The following is a 25,926-nucleotide window of genomic DNA, read 5'->3' on the forward strand; positions in this document are numbered from 1 at the left end:
CTGAAGAGATTTTCAAAAAGTTAAACAATATTGGAATTGGTTACATTTTATTAAATATCATCTTGCATGCTACTGATCCATATAAACTAGGTAGATCCATGGTTCCATTTCTGAAGTGTTAATATCACCCAAGATGACAGTGGGGCACAACTTATTAGCTGAAAACCAAGAGACAAGTGTCATGTTCCAGCGTACTTACAACTTTCAGTCAATACTCTATATTTTTAAAAACTGAACCAAAGGCCACAAATAATGAAAACCTGAGGGTCACTTGACTTTTTTTATGGATTAAAACTACACCCCTGACTCAAGAGGGTACAGAAGGAACCTTCCAGACTGATGTTGTATCAATGCCTTTCCTGAAACAAAAGGGTAATTTCAAATTCAAGGGTCATTCAAACAGAAAGACACTGGTTGTCTCAAGCTCTAAGCAGTCAAACAACAACATAGGATCTGTAATCAACACGTCATCCTGTTTTGGAAAAAGGACTTTGAGCTTGTACAAGTCACATGACGAGAAGTCATTTTGTTGTCGACATTCAAAATTCTTATAGACAGTGTTGGTATGATGTTATAATAACTTAGACTTATTGACAGTTTAAGGCACAGGGCACCAATTGCTGAAAAGGAATTTGGTAAACATGATTCATTTATTAGGACCAGGCACGTGAAAACAATTATACGTCAGTAAAAAGCTTGAAAACATCAGGGCTGTGTGTGTGCTCAGCTCACGTGACACATTTCCCTTCTAATTATGTCTAATTATGGAATCCATAAAAGACATATTACAACAGATAGAACTTCATTTTGGTAGGAAGAATAAAACAGAAGCATGTTAGTGAGAGATTGCAGAGCTCTGAGATTCAGAGGAATCTGGATGTCCCAGTGCATGAATCACCAAAGGTTAGTATACAGGTACAGCAAGTAATTAGGAAAGCTAATAGAATGTTATTGTTTATTGTGATGGGAATTGATTATAAATGTAGCGAAGTATAGGGCACTAGTGAGACCACAACTGGAGGACTGTACAGTACTGGTCTCCTTATTCAAAGAAAAATGTAAATGCATTAGGAGTTCAGAAAAGGTTTACTAGACTAATACCAGGAATGTCTTGAGGAATGTTTGGACAGGTTAGGCTTGTATCCGCTGGGGAAAATAAGGGGTCACTCAGTTAAGTCAGAGATGAGGAGAGATTTTTTTCTCTGAGGTTCATGAGTCTCTGGAACTCTCTTTGTCAAAGGGCAGTGGAAGCAGAATCTTTGAATATTTTTAAGGCAGAGCTGGATAGATTCTTGATTAACAAGGGGGTGAAAGGTTATTGGGGATAGATGTGGAGGTTACCTTCAGATTAGCCATGATCTTATTAAATGGTGGAGCAGGCTTGATGGGTCGAGTGGTCTACTTCTGCTCCTAATTTGTATGTTCATATGTTTGTGTGTAATCCTCTGTTTTACAACATCTAACTTCAAAGCAAGCATAAACTTCATCTGAGAAACTACAGGCCTCTCACGAAAGAGACAAATAATTATAAGTCACAATTGTATTGTTTAACTTTCATCTGTATCTATCCTTTGTGATAGTATGCAAAAGACGGGGCAGCACGGTAGCACAGTGGTTAGCACAATTGCTTCACAGCTCCAGGGTCCCAGGTTTGATTCCTAGCTTGGGTCACTGTCTGTGCGGAGTCTGCACGTTCTCCCCGTGTGTGTGTGGGTTTTCTCCGGGCGCTCCGGTTTCCTCCCACAGTCCAAAGATGTACAGGTTAGGTGGATTGGCCATGCTAAATTGCCCTTAGTGTCCGAAATTGCCCTTAGTGTTGGGTGGGATTACTGGGTTATGGGGATATGGTGGGGGTGTGGGCTTGGGTAGGGTGCTCTTTCCAAGAGCCAGTGCAGACTCGATGGACCGAATGGCCTCCTTCTGCACTGTAAATTCTATAAACTATGAACGAGTGAGTGAGATGGCAAGTTTTTAAGAACAGGGGTAAGTGTGTGGTCGGGGGTGCAGTGGGTCGGAGTGGAGGGGGAAACCGTGGTGGGAGTTGTATTCTCAGAGTGTGAGGGTGTCACTTGGTGAGTCAGGGGTGTGGGAGGAATCCCCTGGGATGGCCAGTCTGGGCGTTCACAATTGTTACCCAGACATTTGAAGAGGTTTTAATTCTTCTAACTTTATCAGAGTAACTATTGGTGTAACCCTGGCATAATTAGCGATTTAAATCACATTTTTGGATGGTTTACAGTGCAGCACAATTGTCCAGAGCAGGGGTGGGCAAACTACGGCCCGCGGGCCGCATGCGGCCCGCCAAAGGTATTTCTGCGGCCCACCAAGTCATTAATAAAAAGAAAAAAAAAGTTTTTTGAAAAAAAATTCTTTTTTTTTTTTTTTTAAATTTTTTTTTAAGGTTAATGGGGGTGGGGGGGGCTGTTGGGTTACTTACTGGTATAGGGTGGATACGTTGACTTGAGTAGGGTGATCATTGCTCGGCACAACATCGAGGGCCGAAGGGCCTGTTCTGTGCTGTACTGTTCTATGTTCTATATGAGGCGCCCAGAATCATAACCGGGTGAAGTAATTATTTTACTTAATATACTATGCGGCCCTTTGTGAATTGTGAATTTCTGAATGTGGCCCTTGCACGGAAAAGTTTGCCCACCTCTGGTCCAGAGGAAGCTAGCATGTCTGGGCCATTGCTGTGCAAAACTTACTTCTAAAGTTCCAAGAGGGATTTCCCAGCGTATCTTTGGGGTGCCCAGCTCCAATTGTCCCCTCCCCAACAAATCCTGCACCGTTGAGCCCAGAAGTTACAGCCCAATAAATGTTAACTGTGGAGTCCTCGCATTAAAAATCATTGTTCTGCTTACAAATGAGTGCAAAGGGTTAGGTACGTTTTGGCGCAGCCATTTGGGCGCGGCCATTGTGGCGCGGCCGTTTTGGTGCCAGCCGTTTTGGCGCCGGACGTTTTGGCCATAATAACATTTCTTTATTTGTAAATTAGCCTCAGTTGAGTTGGCTGCTGGTGCGGGTCCGCTGTCACAAGTGTTTCGTTCTATCACCATCTTTTATATATTTTTTAACTAAACCAATTCGCATACCCATATGATGGCTAAGGAAGTATCAACGAAACGTGGTAAAGAAAAATTTGTTCATAACGGATTCCTTTACGTCTTTGACAAAACAAGCAAAGGTGACAGCGAAGTGAAATTTTGGCGTCAGTGCAAAGCACGGCTCCATACTAAAGCTACAAACGTGGTGAGGCAGCTGAACAGCCATTCGCATGATGCTTCTGCTGCACAAGTAGAGGTTGCACTCGTGAAAACTAAAATAAAAAAGAGAGCACAGGAAACCCTTGAGGCACAAGCTGCGCACAGTGCTATGAAAGACATATTCCCTGATGTTCAAATAAAAGGATGTTTTTTTCATTTAGCTCAAAATATGCAAAAACATCTAGCTAGTATGGGGTTCCGTAGTTTGTATAACACTGATCCAGATTTCGCGTTAAAAGCTAAAATGATTATTGTCATTGCCTTTGTACCTTTGAACAAAATCGATGAATATCTGGATGCTTTAGCGACCCAACTGCCGCAAGAACTTCAAGATTTACTCAACTGGTTTGAAGATACATATGTTGGTCGTCTGAACAGACGAGGAAATGGTAGACGAACACCTTTATTTTGCCCTGAGATTTGGAACCTTTATCAGAGAACATTAAACGGGGAAGACCGCACAAACAATAATGCGGAGGCAGCCCACCGTCGATTGAAATACGAACTTGGCATGCATCATCCCACCATATGGAAACTAATTGATGGGTTGCGTAAAGTACAGAAAGGTAGAGATGCAGATTTTGAAAGGTTACTGGCCGGCCATGAACCGCCACAAAAACTAAAAAAGTATAGAGATGCAGATAAAAGAATACATGAAACTATTCTTAAATTTGAAAACATGGATGCTATCGAGTACTTGAGGAGCCTTGCTCATAATTACCAAATGAACTAAACTAAATGAACTAATTTAAGGTTTTTAACTAAATGAACTAATTTAAGGTTTTTAATTTACAATAAAGTTAGTTTAAAAACTTTTTAAAGCTCATCTTTTAATTTACAGTTTTAAGCTTGCTTTTAAGTCCTTCCTTCGAATGATACTGAATCTTGCAACAATTTACTTGCAACAATTTACTAGCCACAAAAACGAAAAAAATTTCTGTCGTCTGCGCCCAAACGGCCGCGCAAAATTGGCTGCGCCCAATTGTCCCATGGCGCCCAAACGGCTGCGTCCAAACGGCCGCGCCAAAACGGCCGCATCCAATTATCCCATACCGGAGTGGAAGTGAGTGAAGCCTTGGCACAAAAGCAAAATATTGCAGCTGCTGCAAATCTGATATTAAAACAGAAAGTAGTTAGCATTGTCCACCAGCATCTGTGCACCAAAACAGAGTTACTGGCCACGATTCAACTGATGAAAAACTAGGCTCTGCCACCAGTGGGAAAACCAGTGTGTTTTATGCTGGGCTCGAACGGGGCAGGGTCTAAACTCACAGGCAGGTGTTTAAAGGGTGCCCTGATCTCAGATTAACACTGCAGTCCCTGCAATTTCTGGCAAAGTTCTTCCTGGGGGCCTTTCTAGCAAGCTCCTCAGAACAAAGAAAAAGCTTTCAAAAAAACTGCGGTTAGAAACAACATCTGATCAAAAGAAGAAGCACTTCAGGGTTAATGGATCATGAAGAGCTAAAAAGCCAACTCTCCTTTGAAATAGCCTGGACCTGTCAATAAAGAGGCGTGTTTTTAAAAGTGATGGACCATGAAATTGAATGTAAACAATGCAGTTCAAAGTTTTTAGGCTTCTCAGCCTGCCAGAGGATTGAAAAAGTTAAAGAGGAATCATATTGACTGTAAAAAAAACTTCAAAGATTTCCAACATGTCAGAGAGAAGACTTTCATCTTCATCTGGCTGATCTTTGAATTGGACATACAGCAAAGGGTTCCAACACATCACAGGTAAGACTATTAAGTACAATGTGACTTGCTGACAGTTTAATGATCTTCAAATCTACAGAGGGAAGAACTGCCACACAACCCACATCCCGGAAAAGACCCCTGACCTGAGCCCTTGCAGCTCAGGCCATACATCCCCTGACCCCCCCCCCCCCCCAATACTCCTGAAGGACACCCCTTGGCACCCTAGATATAAGTGTACAGAGGGTACTCACGCCCTTGCCCACAACTCCTTCGAGTCCATGGAAAACCAGGAGAGATTGGCACCTGGCTTTCAGCTGGGGGGGGGGGGGGGGGCGGGTGGTGCCAGAGCATCCAACCTCAAACCCTATGACAAAGGGCCTTTGGGCTTTGACAAAGAGTCACCTAGACTCGAAAGGTTAGCTCTTTTCTCTCCCTACAGATGCTGCCATACATGCTGATATTTTCCAGCATTTTCTCTTTGGCATTCAGCCTCAAACTCGGTAATTATATTTAAATGCATGTGTAATTAATGCATCTGTAATCATCTGCTCTGAGAATCTGATTGGGCCAGGCGCAGCGGGGTGGGAGACAGGCAACAGGTTTGATGCCCGGTGAAAATCCAGATTTGGCCCTCTCATCTGACTAAATGGACCATCGCGAATGCTGGCTGGGTCTAGCGGCCCTGGAGAACTGCACCCATCATTTCAGATTGAGGATTTTTGATCAGAACGGTTTTGAGCAAGTGATAGGGTGGGAGGAAGAACAAGAGGGAAGGTCTGTGATAGGGTAGGAGAGAGTTAGGTAAGAAAGGTTTTCATGGTTCAAAAGTCAAAGGGAGGATCCAGCCCAAGGTGTGAATGCAGACTGATTGGAGCTTTCACATCTGGCATGCTGGTCCTCCAGTGCAGCAGGTGGCGTTGTGGCACCCGGCCAGCACCGTCTGCGTCCCACACCCATCCTGCCGCAGCAAGGTCCGTGTCGGGGGTCACATGCCGGTGACGTGTTGATGCGCGCGGTGGCGTCGCATTGGGTTTGAGTTTGTGAAGAAGCCGTGGAGTCGCAGCTGGGATTTCAAGAGTCAGGGAGACGGAGGTGAGCGACATATCAGTGCGGGAGGTGGTAGCGGCTCCGAAGGATGATGAGGAGGGAAGGGCACGGGCCTTGGCTTGTCTGTAGGGATTAGGGATGATGGTGAGCCTGCAGCGGCCGCTTCCGTCCCTTTGCAGTAACTGAACGCGGTTGGGGAGAGGGCGGTGCCTTAGCGGGCGGAGCCTTAGCGGGCGGAGCTGGGAGGGGGCGGGGCCGGAGGGGGGCCGAGGAGGGGGGAGGGGCCTCGGCGGGGCCGGGGCCTCGGCGGGGGCGGGGCCGGGGGGGGGGGCCTCGGCGGGGGCGGGGCCGGGGGGGGGCCTCGGCGGGGGCGGGGCCGGGGGGGGCCTCGGCGGGGGCGGGGCCGGGGGGGGCCTCGGCGGGGGCGGGGCCGGGGGGGGCCTCGGCGGGGGCGGGGCCGGGGGGGGGCCTCGGCGGGGGCGGGGCCGGGGGGGGCCTCGGCGGGGCCGGGGGGGGCCTCGGCGGGGCCGGGGGGGAGGAGGAGGCGTGGCCTCGGCGGGGGGAGGGGCCTCGGCGGGGGGCGGGGGAGGGGCCTCGGCGGGGGGCGGGGGGGCGGTTTGTGGGAATATTGCAACTCTTTCTCTTGGTTACTTTATATTTGGATGAGTCCCTGTATATCTACATAGTTAGGCCAAGGGCTAAGGAAAAGTGCTGTTACTAAGATCGGAAGTTAAATATTGTAATCATGACCTAAAGTCACCATAGTCATTGATGACCATAGGCTGTTTTCCCCTCTGAGGTGGATAGCTGACTGTGGTGATTTGACTTGAGGATCCCCACACCTCAGGCAAGTGGCAAGGTTGAGAAAGCGGGGCCTTCATGAATAGCCTCAGCCAGGACGGGAATTGAACCCATGGTACTGGCTTCGCTCAGAATCGCATCATGAACCAACTGATTAGCCAACTGAGGTGAACTGCCCCCCATTCTTGACGTATGTTTGTTCTGAAAGCTACGCACTCCCCCTCCGCCAATACATTGGTCTAAATCAAAAATGCATTTTAGAATTTGACCCTCTTGTAAAATAGCACTGTCATAACTAGACATTTTAATCCTGCAATTTGAAATGCTTCATAAGTGATTAAGTGGGGCGGCACGGTGGTGCATGGTTTGATTCTGGCCCCGAGTCACTGTCTGTGTGGAGCTTGCACATTCTCCCCTTGATTGCATAGCTTTCCTGGTATGAGAGGATTGTCTTAGGAGGAGAGATTGAGTAGACTGGAATTTAGAAGACTGCAAAGTGATCTTATTCAATCTTACAATATTCGCAAAGGAGATTATAGAATTGATTTTGGGAGGCTGTATTCCCTGGCCTGGGGGTCTTGAATGGGTCAGCCATTTAGGGCTGGATGAGAAAGTAAGACAGAAATTGATGGATTTTTGGAGAATAAGAGAATCAAAGGTTATCAGGACAGCCCGGGAGGTGGAGTTGAGGTAGAAGATCAGCCATGACCATATTGAATGGCCTGATCCCTATTTCTTATATTCTGATGAGAATTGAGCTGATACATTTGAAATAGAAAATGTGAAATGTTGCATCAGAGAAGGAGAAGTTACTTGGACAGCTTGTTCTAGGAGGTGATCAGCCCCTTAGGATAGTGTAATCTGATTTGCTCAGTGTTCAGAGACAGGAGGGTGTGACTGAGTGAGGCAGGTAAGGGGATCAGGAATGTAGAGGTGGAGGAGCCTTTGTGCCTGTAACTGTCCCAACAGGTTTGAGATATTTGCAGCTTTTATGCATAATTGGATTGCGAACTGACCATGGCACAGGGTAGTGGGTGCCTGGAACCCGCTGCCGGAGGAGGTGGTGGAAGCAGAGATGATACTGTAGTGACATTTAAGGGGCATCTTGACAAATACATGAATAGGTTGGGATTAGAGGGATACGGATCCAGGAAGTGGAGAAGATTTTAGTTTAGACCGGCAGCATGGTCGACACGAGCTTGGAGGGCCGAAGAGCCTGTTCCTGTGCTGTACTTTTCTTTGTTCACTGGAAGAGGGAGCCATTCAAGAAAGGGGGGTAAAAAGGAATGTGGTCATACCAGGAAACATTGTACTCGTGACAATAAGCGATTTTAATTTTTCATTTTCACAGTTCTCTAGCCGTGCTCAAGGGTCTGGAAGGCTGTGTTCACTGCCATGTCTCAGGGTTCAAGGCAGCTGCTCAGGGCTGGAGAGGCACTTTTAAGTGGGAGGATCCAGTTGTCATGGTCCAGGATCCATAAAGCTATGACAGAGTAGGAAAGCAGTTCTGCACAGGGAGTATGTGCAACGTGGGGATAAATTAGGGAGCAGAATCTCAAAGATAATATTTGGATTACTACCTGACCCATGAACAAAATGGCATAGGGTGGGTAAATGCGATTAGAGATATGCATAACTCAAAGATTGGTGTGGGAAAATGCATTTTGATTCATTGGACACTGGCACTGATACTCGGGAAGTGGGAACTGAACCGTTGGGGTGAACTGTGCTGGGACTGTATTCCAGTGAGTCATACAACTAGGGTGTTAGAATGGACTTTAAACAGTAAAGACAAGGGATCAAGTGAGGGAAGATGTGATCATTTAAAGGGGGGGGGGGGGGGGGAAAGAGTGTCAGGCAAAAATGCATGGTACAGATAAGGGAATTGATAATCAGCTTGACAGGAAGGGACAGAGCGTACAAACTTGTGTGACAATAGATAAGACCAGAAGTTTCAAAAATAGAAAAAAAGCTTAACTGAAGGCTCTATATCTGAATGCACATAGCATTCACAACAAAACCAATGGATTGTCAGACGAAATAGAGGTAAATATGTATTATCTTAACACTATTACAGAGTCATGGGTGCAAGCTGACCAAGGGTATTTGACATTTTGGAAGGACAGGAAGCTCGGGAAAGGCGATGGGGTGGCTCTATAATAGAGAGAGTGATTACCTTAATTCTAAAGGTCGAAATGTAGAATCAATTTGGGTAGAGGTAACAAGTCACTTGCAGGAGTGGGTCTCAGGTTCTCTCACAGTAGTTACACACAGGAATAAATAATGGGGCTTGTGATAAAGGTATAGTGATTGGTACATAGCTTGGACAAATCAGGAACAGATGGAGGAGGAATTTAAAAGGTGGGACATGGTGCCGCTATCGCTGGCGGGCAGAGTGCAATCTGTCAAAATGAAGGTTCTCCCGAGGTTCTTGTTCCTCTTCCAGTGCTTGCCCATCTTTATCCCTAGGGCCTTTTTTAAAAGGGTGACCAGCAGCATCATGGGATTTGTTTGGGCGCATGGCACCCCGAGGGTGAAGAGGGTCTTCTTGGAGCGGAGTAGGGATGGGGGGGGGGGGGCTGGCGTTGCCCAACCTCTCGGGGTACTACTGGGCGGCCAACGTGTCGATGGTGCGTAAGTGGGTGATGGAGGGGGAGGGGGCAGCATGGAAACGGATGGAGAGAGCGTCCTGTGGGGATACAAGCCTGGGGGCCCTGGTAACGGCGCCGTGGCCGCTCCCTCCCACGAGGTATACCACGAGTCCGGTGGTGGCGGCTACCCTCAAGATTTGGGGGCAGTGGAGGCGACATAGGGGAGAAGTGGGGGACTCAATGGAGGCTCCGTTAAGGGGGAACCATAGGTTCGTCCCGGGGAACATGGATGGGGGATTTCAGGGATGGTATAGAGTGGGCATTAGACAGCTGAAGGACCTGTTCATTGATGGGAGGTTTGCGAGCCTGGGGGAGTTGGAGGAGAAATTTGGGCTCCCGCCGGGAAACATGTTTAGATATCTGCAGGTAAAGGCATTTGCTAGGCGGCAGGTGGAGGGATTCCCTTCGCTTCCCGCGAAGGGGGTGAGTGACAGGGTGCTTTCGGGGGTCTGGGTCGGAGAGGGGAAGATATCTGATATCTACAAGCTTATGCAGGAGGTGGAAGAGGCGTCAGTAGAGGAGCTGAAAACGAAGTGGGAGGGGGAACTGGGGGAACAGATCGAAGACGGGACATGGGCTGATGCCCTGGAGAGGGTAAATTCTTCCTCCTCGTGTGCGCGGCTTAGCCTCATCCAATTCAAGGTGCTGCATAGGGCCCACATGACTGGGACGAGGATGAGTAGGTTCTTTGGGGGTGAAGATAGGTGTGCCAGGTGCTCGGGGAGTCCAGCGAACTATGCCCATATGTTCTGGGCATGCCCGGCATTGGAGGAGTTCTGGAAGGGGGTGGCGAGGACGGTGTCAAGGGTGGTGGGATCCAGGGTCAAGCCAGGATGGGGACTCGCGATCTTTGGGGTTGGGGTAGAGCCGGAGTGCAGGAGGCGAAAGAGGCCGGTGTGCTGGCCTTTGCGTCCCTAGTAGCCCGGCGAAGGATCTTGCTACAATGGAAGGATGCGAGGCCCCCAAGCGTGGAGACCTGGATCAATGACATGGCGGGCTTCATTAAGCTTGAGAAGGTTAAATTCGCCCTGAGAGGATCGGTGCAAGGGTTCTTTAAACGGTGGCAACCTTTCCTCGACTTTCTGGCTCAACGATAGGGTACTGGGACAGTAGCAGCAGCAACCCTGGGGGGGGGGGGGGGGGGGGGGGGGACGTTGATTATGTTGGCTTATTTTATTTAAATTTGATTTATCTAATTTTAATTTATGGTTAAGTTCTCTTGTTTGGGGGGGGGTGGGGGAATGTGATACATGTGATGTTACGGTATGGGGGGAATTGTGGGTGTTATGGGGCTGTTAGTTGCATATTACTGCTTTTTGCTATACTTGTTGTTATATTTTCTGTAAAAAATTCCAATAAAAATTATTTAAAAAAAAAAGATTGGACAAATCAGCTTGGTAAATGTAGCCTGGAAGATGAATTCATCGTCTTTTTGGAACAATTTCTTAGAGCAGTATGTTCTTCAGCCAACTAGCGAACAGGCTATTCTAGATGTGATGTACAATGGAACAGGATTAATTAATGACATCATAGGGCGGCGCAGTGGTTCACACTGCTGCCTCAACGGCGCCGAGAACCCAGTTTCGATCCTGGCCCCAGGTCACTGTCCATGTCCATATAAGAATATGTGGAGTTTGCACATTCTCCCCGTGTCTGCTTGGGTCTCACTACCACAAACCAAAAAGATGTGCAGGGAAGTGAATGGCGACGCTAAATTGCCCCTGATTTGGGGGAAAAACATCATTGGGTACTCTAAATTAAAAAAAATTAATGGCATCGTAGTCTTTTTTTATTCATTCTCGGGATATAGGCATCACTGACTGGACCAGCATTTATTGCCCATCCCTAGGTCTCTTGTTTGAGCATTTAAGAGTCAACCACATTGCTACGTATCTGGAGTCACATGTAGGCCAGACCAGGTAAGGATGACAGATTTCCTTGCCTGAGGGACATTCATGAACTAGATAGGTTTTTACAACAAGTTTCATGGTCATCATTAAACTTTTAATTCGAGACATTTATTAGATTCAAATTTCACCCTCTGTTATAGAACATAGAAAAATACAGCACAGAACAGGCCCTTGCCGAACTTTTGTCCTTGATTAAGAACAAATTAATCTACACCCCATCATTCTACCGTAATCCATGTACCTATCCAATAGCTGCTTGATGTAGGGATTTGAACCCAGGTCTCCAGAGCATTACCCTGGATCTCTGGATTTCTAGTCCAGTGACAATATGGTAGACAGTGGTTAGTTATCACTGTTGTTTCACAGCGCCAGGGACCCGGATTCGATTCCTGTCACTGGGTGTGTGGCGTCTGCACGTTCTCCCTGTGTGAAACATAGAAACATAGAACAGTACAGCACACAACAGGCCCTTTGGCCCTCGATATTGTCCTTAGCATTGTCCGAAACCAAGATCCAGCTATCCCACTCCCTGCCATTGTGGTGTGCTCCATGTGCCTATCCAATAACTGCTTGAAAGTTCCTAAAGTGTCTGACTCCACTATCACAGCAGGCAGTCCATTCCACACCCTAACCACTCTCTGAGTAAAGAACCTACCTTGGACATGCCTTCTATATCTCCCACCCTGAATCTTATAGTTGTGCCCCCATGTAACAGCTACATCCACCTGAGGAAAGTCTCTGAACGTCCACTCTATCCCCCTCATCATCTTATAAACCTCTATTAAGTCACCCCTCATCCTCCTCTGCTCCAAAGAGAAAAGCCCTAGCTCCCTCAACCTTTCCTCATAAGAACTATCCTGCAAACCAGGCAGCATTCTGGTAAATCTCCTTTGCACCCTTTCCAATGCTTCCACATCCTTCCGATAATGAGGTGACCAGAACTGCACACAATACTCCAAATGTGATCTCACCAGGGTCATGTATAGTTGCAGCATAACCCCGCGGCTCTTAAACTCAAGCCCCCTGTTAATGAACGCTAACACACAATAAGCCTTCTTCACGGTTCTATCCACTTGAGTGGCAACCTTGTGCGCGTGGATTTCCTCCAGTTTCCTCCCACAGTGAACGAGACATTCTGAATTCTCCCTCATTGTACCCGAACAGGAGTGTGGCGACGAGGGGATTTTCACAGTGACTTGATTGCAGTGTTAATGTCAGCCTACTTGTGATACTAATAAAGATTATTGTTATTGTACTACTGACTCCCCTGGAAACAGTAAAGGAGCCCTTGTTGGAAAACCAAAGGTAGTTTTAATGGATTTATATTTGTATTGGTAAACATTAGAAATATTGAATACAGAAATAGAGTAGGGCAGATGAAGGGGTCGCTCAAGAGTTGGTACACGAGGGAGGGTTTTAGATTCCAGGATCAGTGGGACTGTTTCTGGGGAAGGTCGGACATGTAGAAGTGGGAAGGTCTGCAACTGAACCAGAATGAGACAAACATCCTTGTGGGTGGGATTGCTAGTGCTGTTGGGAGGAGTTTAATCTAATTCGGCAGGGGGAGGGACACAGAACATTAGTACAATAGGGACACAGCATACTATAGTAAAGGAACCAAGACTGAGGGAGTTCAGCTGTTCCAAAGGAATAAGGTGAGGTTGGATGGCCTCTCTTTTAATGCTAGGAGCATTATAGATAAGACTGATGCGTTAAGGGTGTGGATTGACATGTGGAATTATGATATTGTTGCTATGACAACATGGTTGAGCGAGGGGCAGGACTGGCAACTCAACATTCCAGGGTACAGGATTTTCAAGCACAATAGGGAGGGTGTAAAAGTGGGGGTGGTGTCACGTTATTAATTAAGCGGTCAGTTTCTGCAGTAAGGAGGGATGATAACTGGAAGGGTAATCAAATGAGGCTTTGTGGATAGAGTTTAGGAATAACAAGGGGTCAGTCACATTGCTGGGAGTGAATTATAGGCCCCATGCAGTCAGGGGGCAATGGAGGAGCAGATATGTAGACAATTCACTGAGGGGTGTGTAAAATTAACAATAGGAGCATTATATTAGGGGATGTCAACTTCTCCAACATTAATTGGGATAGTCATAATATAAAGGGCTTAGATGGGGCAAATTTCTTGAAATGTATTCAGGAGAGCTTTTTATGTCAATCAATATGTAGAAGGTCCAATAAGGGAGGGCACAGTGCTGGATCTAATTCTGGGGAATGAGACGGGGCAGATTTCGAGGTGGCAGTGGGGGAGCACTTTAGCGATAGCGATCACAACACAGTACGTTTGAAGGTTATGAAGAAAAAGGAAAACAATGATTTGCAAAAAATATTTTGGATTAGGGGGTAAGTGGAGGCCTCAATCAAATCGATTACCTTATCAAATAGTGAAGCAGGGTCAAAGGACTGAGTGGCCTTCTACTTCGTATAAATGTTTGTATATTCACGCAGGTCAGAAATGCATCATAATTGATAGCTGGAAAAATTAGTGTAAAAGGTTCATATGCTAAGCCTGATGTAACATTGATGAAATCCCATTTTGAATACAGTGTTCAGTTTTAGCTACCAATATAGGGCATTGGTGATGCCACACCTGGAGTATTATGTGCAATTTTGGTGTCTTTACTTGAGGAAGGATGTTCTTGTTATGGAGGGGAGACAGCAAAGGTTTACCAGGTTGATTCCTGGGATGGCGGACTGTCATATGAGGGTGGAGCTGGAGGCAAGGGGCGTGGATATCAGTTCCGTTTTCCCGCGCTGGAGCGGTGCCAAGGAGCTGCTGCGCGGGGGGGTGACCCCATATCGGCAGGGGTCGGAGTTAGGGCGGGAGCTGCCGGGGTCAGCAGAAGTCAGCTGGCTCACGGGAGTACTATGGAGGGAGTGTCGCAGCTAGGATGGGTCCTAGCCTTGGGGGGGGGGGGGGGGGGAGATACCGGGTTGCTGCTGGATTGGCCAGGGAGGAGCTGGTGCGGGTCGGGGGGGGGGGGGGGGGGGGGGGATCGGGGTGAGGTTCTATCGCCATGAGAAACGGGCCGAGTGGGGGGTGATGGGCTATGGCTAGTCGGCGGGGGAGGAGGGCGGGGTGCCCCTGATCCGGCTGATCACGTGGAACGTGAGGGGGTTGAATGGGCCGGTTAAGCGGGCACGGGTGTTTTTGCATCTGAAGGGGCTGAAGGCGGACGTGGCCATGCTTCAGGAGACTCACCTGAAGGTGGCGGACCAGGTTCGTCTGAGGAAGTGGTGGGTGGGGCAAGTTTTCCATTCAGGGCTCGACGCGAAGAACCGGGGGGTGGCGATCCTGGTGGGGAAGAGGGTGGCGTCTGAGGTGGTGGCTGATAGTGGCGGCAGATATGTGATGGTGAGCGGTAAGCTGCAGGGGGAGAGGGTGGTGTTGGTAAATGTATATGCCCCAAATTGGGATGATGCTGGTTTCATGAGGCGTATGTTGGGCCGCATTCCTGACCTGGAGGCGGGGGGCCTGATCATGAGGGGGGGACTTCAATACGGTGCTGGATCCCCCACTGGATCGTTCTAGTTCTAGGATGGGCAGGAGGTCGGCGGCGGCCAAGGTGTTGAGGGGGTTTATGGACCAAATGGGAGGGGTGGATCCCTGGAGGTTTGGAAGGCCGAGGGCTCGGGAGTACTCTTTTATTTTTCTCCCACGTGCACAGGGTTTATTCCTGTATTGATTTTTTTGTCCTGAGTAGGGGGCTGGTCCCGAGGGTGAAGGATGCCGAATATTTGGCTATAGCGATTTCGGACCATGCTCCGCATTGGGTGGATCGGGAGGTGCGGGACCAGTGCCCGCTTTGGCGTCTTGGCGTGGGGTTGTTGGCTGATGAGGAGGTGTGTAGGAGGGTCCGGGGATTTATTGAGAGGTACCTCAAGGCCATTGATACTGGGGAGGTCCGGGTGGGGATGGTGTGGGGGGGGGGGGGGGGGGGTTGGAGATGGGGGAGGGGGGGATGGAGAGCTTTTTGAACAGGCTGCGATTTCCAAGGGTGCAGGAGGAGCAGGTGGAGGGACTGGGGGCGGCGATCGAGTTGGAGGAGCTGGTTAGAGGGATTGGCCACATGCAGTCGGGGAAGGCGCCGGGGCCGGATGGGTTCCCGGTTGAATTTTATAAAAAATATGCGAACCTGCTGGGCCCCCTGCTGGTTCGGACCTTTAACGAGGCATGGGAGGGGGGGAGCTTTGCCCCCAACGATGTCACAGGTGCTGATTTCCCTGATCCTGAAGCGAGATAAGGACCCCTTGCAGTGCGGATCATACAGGCCAATTTCACTGCTGAATGTAGACGCCAAGTTGCTGGCGAAGATCTTGGCCACTAGAATAGAGGACTGTGTGCCGGGGGTGACGCATAAAGATCAGACGGGTTTTGTGAAGGGGAGGCAGTTGAACACTAAAGTGCGATAATGATAATGATGCCGGCAGCAGAAGGAGAGGCAGAGATTGTGGTGGCATTAGATGCGGAGAAGGCCTTTGATAGGTTTGAGTGGGGGTAGTTGTGGGAGGTGTTAGAGAGGTTCGGGTTTGGGGAGGGGTTTATTAAATGGGTGAGGTTGCTGTACGAGGCCCCGATGGCGAGTGTAGCGACAAATGGGAGGAGGTCCGAGTACTTCAGGCTCTACCGTGGGACGAGGCAGGGGTGCACCCTGTCCCCCTTGCTTTTTGTGTTGGCAATTGAGCCTCTGGCCATGGCGCTAAGGGAGTCGTGGAGGGGTCTGGTGCGGGCTGGGGAGGAGCACCGAGTGTCACTTTATGCAGATGACTTGTTGCTGTATGCAGCAGACCCGGTGGGGGGAATGCCGGAGGTGATGGAGATTCTTGCTGAGTTTGGGAGTTTCTCGGGCTATAAGTTGAACCTGGGCAAGAGGAGCTGTTTGTTGCACACCTGGGAGATCAGGAGGAGGGGATTGGTAGGCTCCCGCTAAAAAGGGCAGTGAGGAGTTTTAGGTACCTGGGGGTTCAGGTGGCTAGGAGCTGGGGGACTCTGCACAAGCTTAATTTTACTAGGTTGGTGGAGCAGATGGAGGAGGAGTTTAAAAGGTGGGACATGCTGCCGCTGTCGTTGGCGGGTAGAGTACAGTCCGTTAAAATGACGGTGCTCCCGAGGTTTTTGTTTTTGTTCCAGTGCCTCCCCATTCTTATTCCGAGGGCCTTTTTTAGGAAGGTGAACAGCAGCATCACGGGATTTGTTTGGGCGCACGGGACTCCGAGGGTGAGGAGGGTCTTTTTGGAGCGGGGCAGGGATAGAGGGGGGCTGGCGCTGCCCAACCTCTCTGGGTACTATTGGGCGACTAATGTCTCGATGATATGCAAGTGGGTAATGAATGGGGAGGGGGCAGCATGGAAACGGATGGAGATGGCGTCCTGTGGAGGCACGAGCCTGAAGGCACTGGTAACGGCGCCGTTGCCGCCACCTCCAACGAGGGGGGAGGGGAGGGAGGGAGGGGGGGGAGGGAGGGGGGGAGGGAGGGGGGGGAGGGAGGGAGGGAGGGGGAGGGAGGGGGGGAGGGAGGGAGGGGAGGGAGGGAGGGGAGGAAGGGAGGGGGGGGGAGGGAGGGAGGGGGAGGGGGGAGGGAGGGAGGGGGGGGAGGGAGGGGGGGGGAGGGAGGGGGGGGGAGGGAGGGGGGGAGGGAGGGGGGGAGGGAGGGAGGGGGGAGAGAGGGAGGGAGGGGGGGAGGGGGGGGGGAGGGAGGGGGGGAGGGGGGGGGAGGGAGGGAGGGGGGGAGGGAGGGAGGGGGGGGAGGTAGGGGGAGGGAGGGGGGTGGAAGGGAAGGGGGGGAAGGGGGGGGAGGGAAGGGGGAGGGGAGGGAAGGAGGGGAGGGAGGGGAGGGGAGGGAAGGGGAGGGAGGGGGAGGGGAGGGGAGGGAAGGGGAAGGAGGGGAAGGGGAGGGGGGGAGGGGAAGGGGAGGGAAGGGGGGGAGGGGAAGGGGAGGGAAGGGGGGGAGGGAAGGGGAGGGAGGAGGGAAGGGGGAGGAAGGGGAGGGGAGGGGGAGGGAGGGGAGGGGGGGGGAGGGAGGGGGAGGGAGGGGGGGGGAGGGAGGGGGAGGGAGGGGGGTGGAAGGGAAGGGGGGGAAGGGGGGGGAGGGGAAGGGGAGGGAGGGGGAGGGGAGGGGAGGGGAGGGGAGGGAAGGGGGGAGGGGAAGGGGAGGGAGGGAAGGGGGGGAGGGGAAGGGGAGGGAAGGGGGGGAGGGGAAGGGGAGGGAAGGGGGGGAAGGGGAGGGGAAGGGGAGGGAGGAGGGAAGGGGGGAAGGGGGAGGAAGGGGAGGGAGGGGAAGGGGAGGGAGGGGGGGGAAGGGGAGGGAAGGGGGAGGGGAGGGGGGGAAGGGGGGAAGGGGGGGGAAGGGGGAGGGGGGGAAGGGGAGGGAGGGGAGGGAAGGGGGAGGGAGGGGAAGGGGAAGGGAGGGGGGGAAGTAGGGGGGAAGGGAAGGGGGGAGGGGGGGGAAGAGGGGAAGGGGAAGGGGGGGAGTGGGAGGGAAGGGGGGGGAGGGAAGGGAAGGGGGGTTTCAGGGGGGTATTGTTTATGTTAATTTAATTTATTTTTAATTTATTTTGTTGTTCATCGGGTTTGGGAAGGATGGGGTGGTTCGTTATATGCGTCGTTACGGGTCCGGGGGGTGTTTATTATTGTTATTATTATTGTTCTGTTATACATTTTCCAAAAATTTCAATAAAAATTATTTTTAAAAAAAGGATTATATATTGTTGGAGTTTAGAAGAGTGGGAGGGGATCTCATAGAAACTTACAAAATTCTAACAGGATTAGGCAGAATGAATGTTCCCGATGGTGGGGGAGTCCAGAACAAGGGGTGATAGTTTGAGGGTAAGGGGTAAACCTTTTAGGACTGAGATGAGGAGGAATTTCTTCACCCTGAGAGTAGTAAATCGATGAAATCTGCTACCACAGAGCGTAGTTGAGTCCAAAATGTTGTGTAATTTCAAGAAGGAATTAGATATAACTCTTGGGGCTAAAAGGAAAGCGGGAAAAACGCTTATCTGAATAAATTGGAATCTTGAAGTTGAAATCTCTCCGGAAGCTCCTTAAAGCTGGCAAACCTTCCCTCCAAGAACAGGTTCCCAAACCTCTCCAAACATAAGAACTGGAGAAGGAGTAGGCCATCTGGCCCCTCGAGCCCCTTGAGCCTGCTCTGCCATTCAATAAGATCATGGCTGATCTTTTTGTGGACCCAGCTTCACTTATCTGCCTGCTCACCATAACCCTTAATTCCTTTACTGTTCAAAAATCTATCTATCTTTGCTTTAAAAACATTCAACAAGGTAGCCTCAAATGCTTCACTGGGCAGAGAATTCCACAGATTCACAACCCTTTGGTGACGAAGTTTCTGAGTCCTAAATCTGCTCCCCCTTATTTTGAGGCTATGCCCCCTAGTTCTAGTTTCACCCTCTAGTGGAAACAACTTTCCTGCTTCTGGTTTATCTATTCCCTTCATAATTTTACACGTTTCTTTAAGATTCCCCACCCTGCCCTCCCGTTCTTCTAAATTCCAATGAGTATAGTCCCAGTCTACTCAATCTCTCCTAATAAGCCAATCCTCTCAACTCCGGAAGCAACCAGTGAATCTCCTCTGCACACCCTCCAGTGCCAGTACATTCTTTCTCAAGTAAGGAGACCAAAATTGTACACAGTACTCCAGGTCTGGCCTCACCAGCACCGTATGCAACTGCGACATTACCTCCCTGTTTTTAAACTCCATCCCTCTAGCAATTTGCCGCCTTAATTTCCTGCTGCACCTGCAAACCCACGCAGACACTGTAGAATCTGCAGACTCCACACAGACAGTGACCCAAGCTGGGAATCGATCTTGGGACCCTGGTGCTGTGAAAAAACAATGCTAACCACTGTGCTACCGTTCCGTAGTTGAAGTGTCTGGTGGGCTTGGTCCAGCTCGGTAGGGGATGTGAGTCAACCTTTCCCCACCATTTTCCCAAACACCGTCCCAAAATACTCTGTGTGAATTGGGCCTTTCATCCCCTCTGGCAACCCCACACTTTGGATATTGTGCCTCCTTGATTCTCCAATCATTCGCTTTGGCCTTCAGTGCTTTATTTGCACCGGCCATCAGAGACATCTCCGCATCTGGGGAGGCAATTCTGGCAGTATGTCTCGAAAGGGCCACCCCCATGCCTTGTATTGTGTCTCTATGGGCCTTTCCATTTCATTGGTCCTCTCCAATGCCAAACAAATGGGATCTAAGGCTGCCTCCATCGATTTGCGGAGGTCCTCTCCAGTGTTTGTCAAATTCTGCCGCCGAGGTGTGAGCAATCATCTCAGCCATTAGTGGACTGGCCGGAGTCACAGAGGATGCCTCTGCCATTGTTTCCACCGATGAGCCCGAGAGGCCTCTGCCTCAATCAACGAACTTCTACCTTCAGGTTTTTTTCCCTGGGTTTTCTAGGCATTTCACCTGTGCAGATACTGTATCCCATTAAACAAGTGGGTTTTAAACAAAAATATCTCTGAAACGTAGCGAAAAAGACTAAAAGAGCAGTACCCTAGCAGGAGTCATCTCGTGTACGTCTTCCCCCTACACATAACATCACGGAAAGTCCCCTATACAAAATGTTAAAGATGTTCAGATGTGGCTGTATGCTATAATTGGTATGTAGTGTGGTGGGTGGGGAATATGTGGGTGTACAGTCACCCTTTACTCAGATTCTTATGTGCGGTCATGCTATTGCGAAAGGTTTATCCTGGATTAGCAGGATGAGGGGAGAAATATTAATGAAACGGTCATTGCTAATGTTTTGACAGCTGAATGTATGCTCATTGCTTTTATGTTTTTGCTCCCAAAGCTTTGACACATATCCGTCTATATGTGCTACATCAGGTGTTGGAAAAATGACAGATGACAGAGATGTATTACGGGATGTTTGGTTTGGAAGAATACCAACCTGTTTCACTTTATCTCAGGATGAAATAACTGAAAGAGAGGCGGAACCTTATTATGTAAGTGTGAGGAAAGAAAATAGTTGTTTGTCTGTCTCTGCTGCCTGACATGGGGCAAGTGCTGTTCAATTTATGTGATCTATGCATTGATTGGAGCCTACATATAATGCTTTATACCCTTTCCAGGTACTTTTAAATATTCTATTAATAACTCAGAATATTTAAACATCTAATTTTGCTTTTGGTATTCTTTCATATTAATATTGTGAGCAGTTTGTGATATACAAGTGCTGTATTTGTGACATAGTGATGTATTTTATTTTGCCCCCTATTGGTCATCTGTTGACTGTTCCCCCTTTATCCAGCCCTGAAAGAAGCAGTCAGCCCACTATTTTAAAATAACAGTTGATATCTAGTCTTGAGGGAGGATAGGACACCTCCACTTTTGCCACCTGGTGTTGGCATGAAGCAGTTTCAATGTCAAATACATGAGCCAAAACAAATCTCTCCTATATATAAATTTGCTATTCATACATTCTTGGAGCATCCATTACTAGTTTGAACATTTTTCAGATTCTGTACATGGCATCTTAATGACTGGGTGCACCAAAATGCTTTGCAGCTAATGAAGTGCTTTCGAAGTGTAGCTGCTGTTCTAATGTAGTAAACATAACTACCAGTTTGTGGACAGCAAATTCTCACAAACAGCAATGTGCTACTAATAACCTGTTTTTGTGATTTTGATTGAGGGATACTGGGGGACAGCGCCCCTTCTATTCTTCAGAATAATGCCATGGGATATCTTACATCCATGTGACAAGGCAGAGAGTGCTTTGGTTTAAGTCTCATCTGAAAGGTGGCACCCCAACAATGCAGGACTCTCTACTACACTGGAGCATCTATCCTGATATTTGTGCTGGAGTGGGACTTGAATCCAAAACCTTTTGACTCTAAGGTGAAGGTGCTTCCAATTGAGCCTTATTGACACATTAAATAGTGTTGAGATTGTATTGATAAATTCCAATCAGAATTATTGTGACGACTATTGGAGATGAGATTTCCATTTTGTTCTGTGCTAATCCATTGGGTCACCCAATTTGTTCCTCTGCTTATGGCTATCAGACAAGGCAATAGTGCAGGGTAATGGCACAGGTAATGATAACCAGAGTGTGACAGGAAATGACTTAAGAGTGCATCAGTAAATTTATCAGAGTCCTTTAAGGTTGTAACAGCAGTGTAGACAATGATATACCAGTAAATGTCACGTATTTGAATTTCCAATAGGCATTCGATAAGGTACCACACATAAAGTTACGAGATAAGCTAAGAGCTGATCGTGTTGGGGGTGATATATTAACTTGGATAGAGATTGGCTAACTACCAGGGAATGGAGAGTCAGAATAAATGGATAATTTTCAGGTTGGTGCAGGAATCAGAGCTGGGGCCTCAACTGTTTACAATCTATATTAATGACTTGGATGAAGGGGCTGTATTGTAACTAGATTTGCAGGTGATACAAGAATAGGTAACAAAGTAAGTTTTGCGGAGGATACAACGAATCTGCAAAGGGATATAGATAAATTACGTGAGTGGACAAAATTTGGTAGATGGAGTAGGTCCTTGTTCGCTTGGGTAGCTTGGAATTGAAAGAAAGCACCTTTTGTATATAGGTGTTTTGGTGTTCTCTAGAGGCCAAAATACTTCACAGAATAAATTACTTTCAAGTGCTTTTTTCTTACTGTTTCATCGGATGTGGATGTCGCTGTCAAAGCCAGAGTATTTGTTACCCATCTGCCCAACCTTGATTTCCCTTGAATTGAGTGGTTTCTTAGGCCATTTCAGAGGGCATTTAAGAGTCAGCCACATTCTTGTGTGCCTGGAGTCACTCATAGTCCTGACCAGGTAAGGATGGCAGATTTTCTTCCCTAAAAGATATTAAATTATCTTATGACAATCAAAGATAGTTTCATGGTCACCATAACTGAAACTAGCTTTACATTTCAGATTTATTAACCACATTCAAATCCGACCCTTTCAGCAGATGCAGTGGCGGAATTTGAACCAATGCACCCAGAGCATCAGTGTGGGTCTCTGGATTACTAGTCCAGCGACATTACAGCTACACCACCATCTCCCTATAAGTGTGGTCAGTGTTGATCCTGAGATGAATTTCTGACCATGAAAAATGAAATGAAATGAAAAATGAATGAAAATCGCTTATTGTCACGAGTAGGCTTCAATGAAGTTACTGTGAAAAGCCCCTAGTCGCCACGTTCCGGCGCCTGTCCTAGGAGGCTGGTACGGGAATGGCTGGTCCATGTATCCACAACATGGTTAAGACTGCCTATTTTCATCTCTGTAGCAATGCTTGCTTCTGCCTCAGCAGTTGCTGAACTCTCCCATGCCGTTGTAAACTTTGGACTTGACCATTCCAACACACTCTTGGTTGTTCTATCCTTTTGGATACTTGGGAGTATCTGAAACTCTGCTGTCTGTCTCTTAAATCATGGCAAGCCCTGTTCACTCAACATCTCAGTGCTTGCTGACCTATATTGGCTCCTGGTTAAGCAATACCTCAATTTTAAAATTCTCAGCCTTGTTTGCAAATACATCAAGACCTCACCCTTTCTTTTCTTTGGAATGCCCTCTAGTACCACAACCCTCCAAGATAAATGTATTCCTCTAAATTTGGCCTCTTGTGCATACCTGATTTTTAATTGCACCACCATTGGTGGCTGTGCATTTAGGTACTAAGCCCTCAAATTCCTTTCCTAAACCTGTCCACCTTTCTATCTCGCCTCCTTTAAGACACTACTCAAAAGTCACTTTGGCTGAACTTTGGGTCACTTGCTCTAATATCTCTATGTAGCTTGGTGTCATATTTTGTAATGGTCTTGAGAAATGCCTTGGGTGTTCTTCTTCCACCTTAAATGTAATTTAAAAAAGTTGTTTTAAAATGCTCTGACAAAGCACTTTAAATGCATCTTGTTGTATTAATCTCTTGTTGCTCCAGCTCTCAGATAGTGGAAAAGACTAATTAGAAACTGTGATTTAAGCTATAAACTACAATTTAAGTTTGTAGAAAGTAGAAAATCAAATCAGCATATTTTCACTTTCAACTCCCAAGTAGAAAAAAAAGATACATTAAGTTATTTTTCATATCCCAGATCCCAAAACATGTGCATGAGAATAAATGGCTGACGTCTGTTCCTGAAGTTTTTAGACATAATACTTTCTTTTTAAAAATAAATTTAGAGTACCCAATTCTTTTTTTCCAATTAAGGGGCAATTTAGCGTAGCCAATCCACCTACCCTGCACATTTTGGGTTGAGGGGGTGAGCCCACGCAGACATGGGGAGAATGTGCAAACTCCACACAGACAGCGTATTTTCTTTTATTCCCTTTTCTTCCCATGTACTTAATGATCTGTTGAGCTTCTCGCAGAAAAATACTTTTCACTGTACCTCTGTACACACGTGACAATAAACAAATCCAATCCAGTGGGCCGGGATCGAACCCGGGTCCTCGGTGCCTTGAGGCAAAAGTGCTGACTACTGAGCTACCATGCCGCCCAAAATAATGCTTTCTAAGCTAAGCTGGTTAAATTAAGTTTATGGATTCGCCAACTTTCCCGGCCACTAAATAAGAAATAATTTTGCCGTTCTCCTTAATTGATTGTGTAAAGTTAATCAACCTGTTCAGTGATTTATAAATTTGTTCTGGAATTAAAATATATTTGTCTCCAAAAGTGTGAAAGGTCATCGCTATCATCTGGCTACAGTAAATAAAATCTGGATTGCCACTCACATCTCAAATGATTTAAAAAAAAAAGACTTTTCTCATTTGAAATGTGATGGATCCTCTTGTTCAGAGCGGGTTTCTCATGAAACAATAGTTTCCACCTCCACTGTTGTAAAAAAGCCAGTACCATATCCTGTGCTGTAATATAACATTTCACCATTATAGAATCATAGAACTTCCTATATTTCTTTTCAGCTGCTTTTACCAAGAGTGAGTTATTTGATGCTGGTCACTGACAAAGCTAAAAAGCACTTCCAGAAAGTTATGAGACAGGAGGATGTGGGAGAGATGTGGTTTGAATATGAAGGACTACCTCTGAAGTGGTGAGTTTCCGTTTAATATCATGTATAGCTTCTCCATTCTAAACTTTGCGATGGTGGTTGTCTGTTTGGTCTCTGCCATTGATCTCTCTTCTTCGATATTGGAGTTTTGTTCTCCATTAAAAACGTACATGAATCTACTATTTAAAAAATCAGCAACTGGCATGGCGGCACAGGGTGGCACAGTGGTTAGCACTGCAGCCTTACAGCACCAAGGACCCGGGTTCAATTTCAGCCTTGGGTCACTGTCTGTGGAGTTTGTGCATTCTCCCCGTGTCTGCGTGGGTTTCCTCAGCTGCTCCGGTTTCCTCCCACAGTCAAAAGATGTGCAGGCTCGGTGAATTAGCTGTGCTAAATTACCATCAAAAGGTTAGGCGGGGTTACTGGGTTACCGGGATAGGGTGGGAGCGTGGACCTTTTCGAGGGTCAGTGCAGTCTTGATGGGCCGAATGGCCTCCTTTTGCACTTAGTGGTTCTATTCTATGGTAGTTGATTTTATACTAAAAATAAGTCTGTTTTGAACATGAGTACATTTGCACTTTTATTTAGGTACTGAAATTGCTCCCAATATTTTAAACAATTGCTATTATAGTATTTTATCTCAATTACTTAACCTAACATGATCCACATTTGTTAGCATTGGGGATTGGAAAGTTTGTGCAGATTATGCCTCTTACCAGTTACTCAGTTATGTTCTTCGATCATGTAGCTGAGTCTGCAGTAAATATTTGAAGCAGCTTAGTGCCTATGTGTCTGCTTCCATTGTGGCTAGCACTGCAAGTCGTATGCACTTCTAGTTGCTCCTCATATAATTTCTCACATAAGAACTAGGAGCAGGAGTAGGCCATCTGGCCCCTCGAGCCTGCTCCGCCATTCAATTAGATCATGGCTGATCTTTTGTGGACTCAGCTCCACTTTCCGGCCCGAACACCATAACCCTTAATCCCTTTATTCTTCAAAAAACTATCTATCTTTACCTTAAAAAAATATTAGCGTGCTGCTCACAGATAAGGATATTGACAGCGGTCTCCTCAGTCACTCTTTCTATCTTTTGCCCCTTTGATAAGGAATCTATATTCCATAGCATTTTTTTCCTGTTCATCTCATTGTCAAAAAACATAATTAATTACCTTAATTTTATAGTTGAGATGTGCAGTGTCCTACTACAAGGAGGAGTTGAGGCAAATAGCATTTAAAGGGCATGGGACTAAGCACATGAGGGCAAAAGTCAGAACAGGGAATGTTGATAATCTTTATTAGTCTCACAGGTAGGTTTACATTAACACTGCACTTAAGTTACTCTGAAAATTCCCTAGTTGCTACATTCCGGCACCTGTTCGGAAGAATTCAGAATGTCCAATTCACCTAACAAGCACGTCTTTTGGGACTTGTGGGAGGAAACTGGAGCGCCCGGAGGAATCCCACGCAAACATGGGGGGAATGTGCAGAGTCCGCACAGCCAGCTACCGAATCCGGGTCCCTGGTGCTGTAAAACAGCAGTGCTAACCACTG

General features: G+C 47.6%; 1 protein-coding gene across 2 annotated transcripts in view; it reads left to right on the plus strand.

The window, feature by feature from the left end:
• Positions 1-5,902: 5,902 nt before the first annotated feature.
• The window catches only part of atg5 (ATG5 autophagy related 5 homolog (S. cerevisiae)), a 251,269-nt gene continuing 231,245 nt past the window's right edge, over positions 5,903-25,926 (plus strand). The window contains exons 1-3 of one of the 2 annotated variants that reach the window (XM_038799246.1): positions 5,903-6,047; positions 20,200-20,353; positions 24,290-24,417. In XM_038799246.1, coding sequence (XP_038655174.1) covers positions 20,246-20,353; positions 24,290-24,417 — 236 coding nt within the window. In that variant the 5' untranslated portion in view covers positions 5,903-6,047; positions 20,200-20,245. The remainder of the gene's footprint in view (positions 6,048-20,199; positions 20,354-24,289; positions 24,418-25,926) is intronic. The other variant, XM_038799247.1, reaches the window with a different exon arrangement.

Source organism: Scyliorhinus canicula, chromosome 6 (genome assembly GCF_902713615.1).
Source record: "Scyliorhinus canicula chromosome 6, sScyCan1.1, whole genome shotgun sequence".
NCBI lineage: Eukaryota > Metazoa > Chordata > Chondrichthyes > Carcharhiniformes > Scyliorhinidae > Scyliorhinus > Scyliorhinus canicula.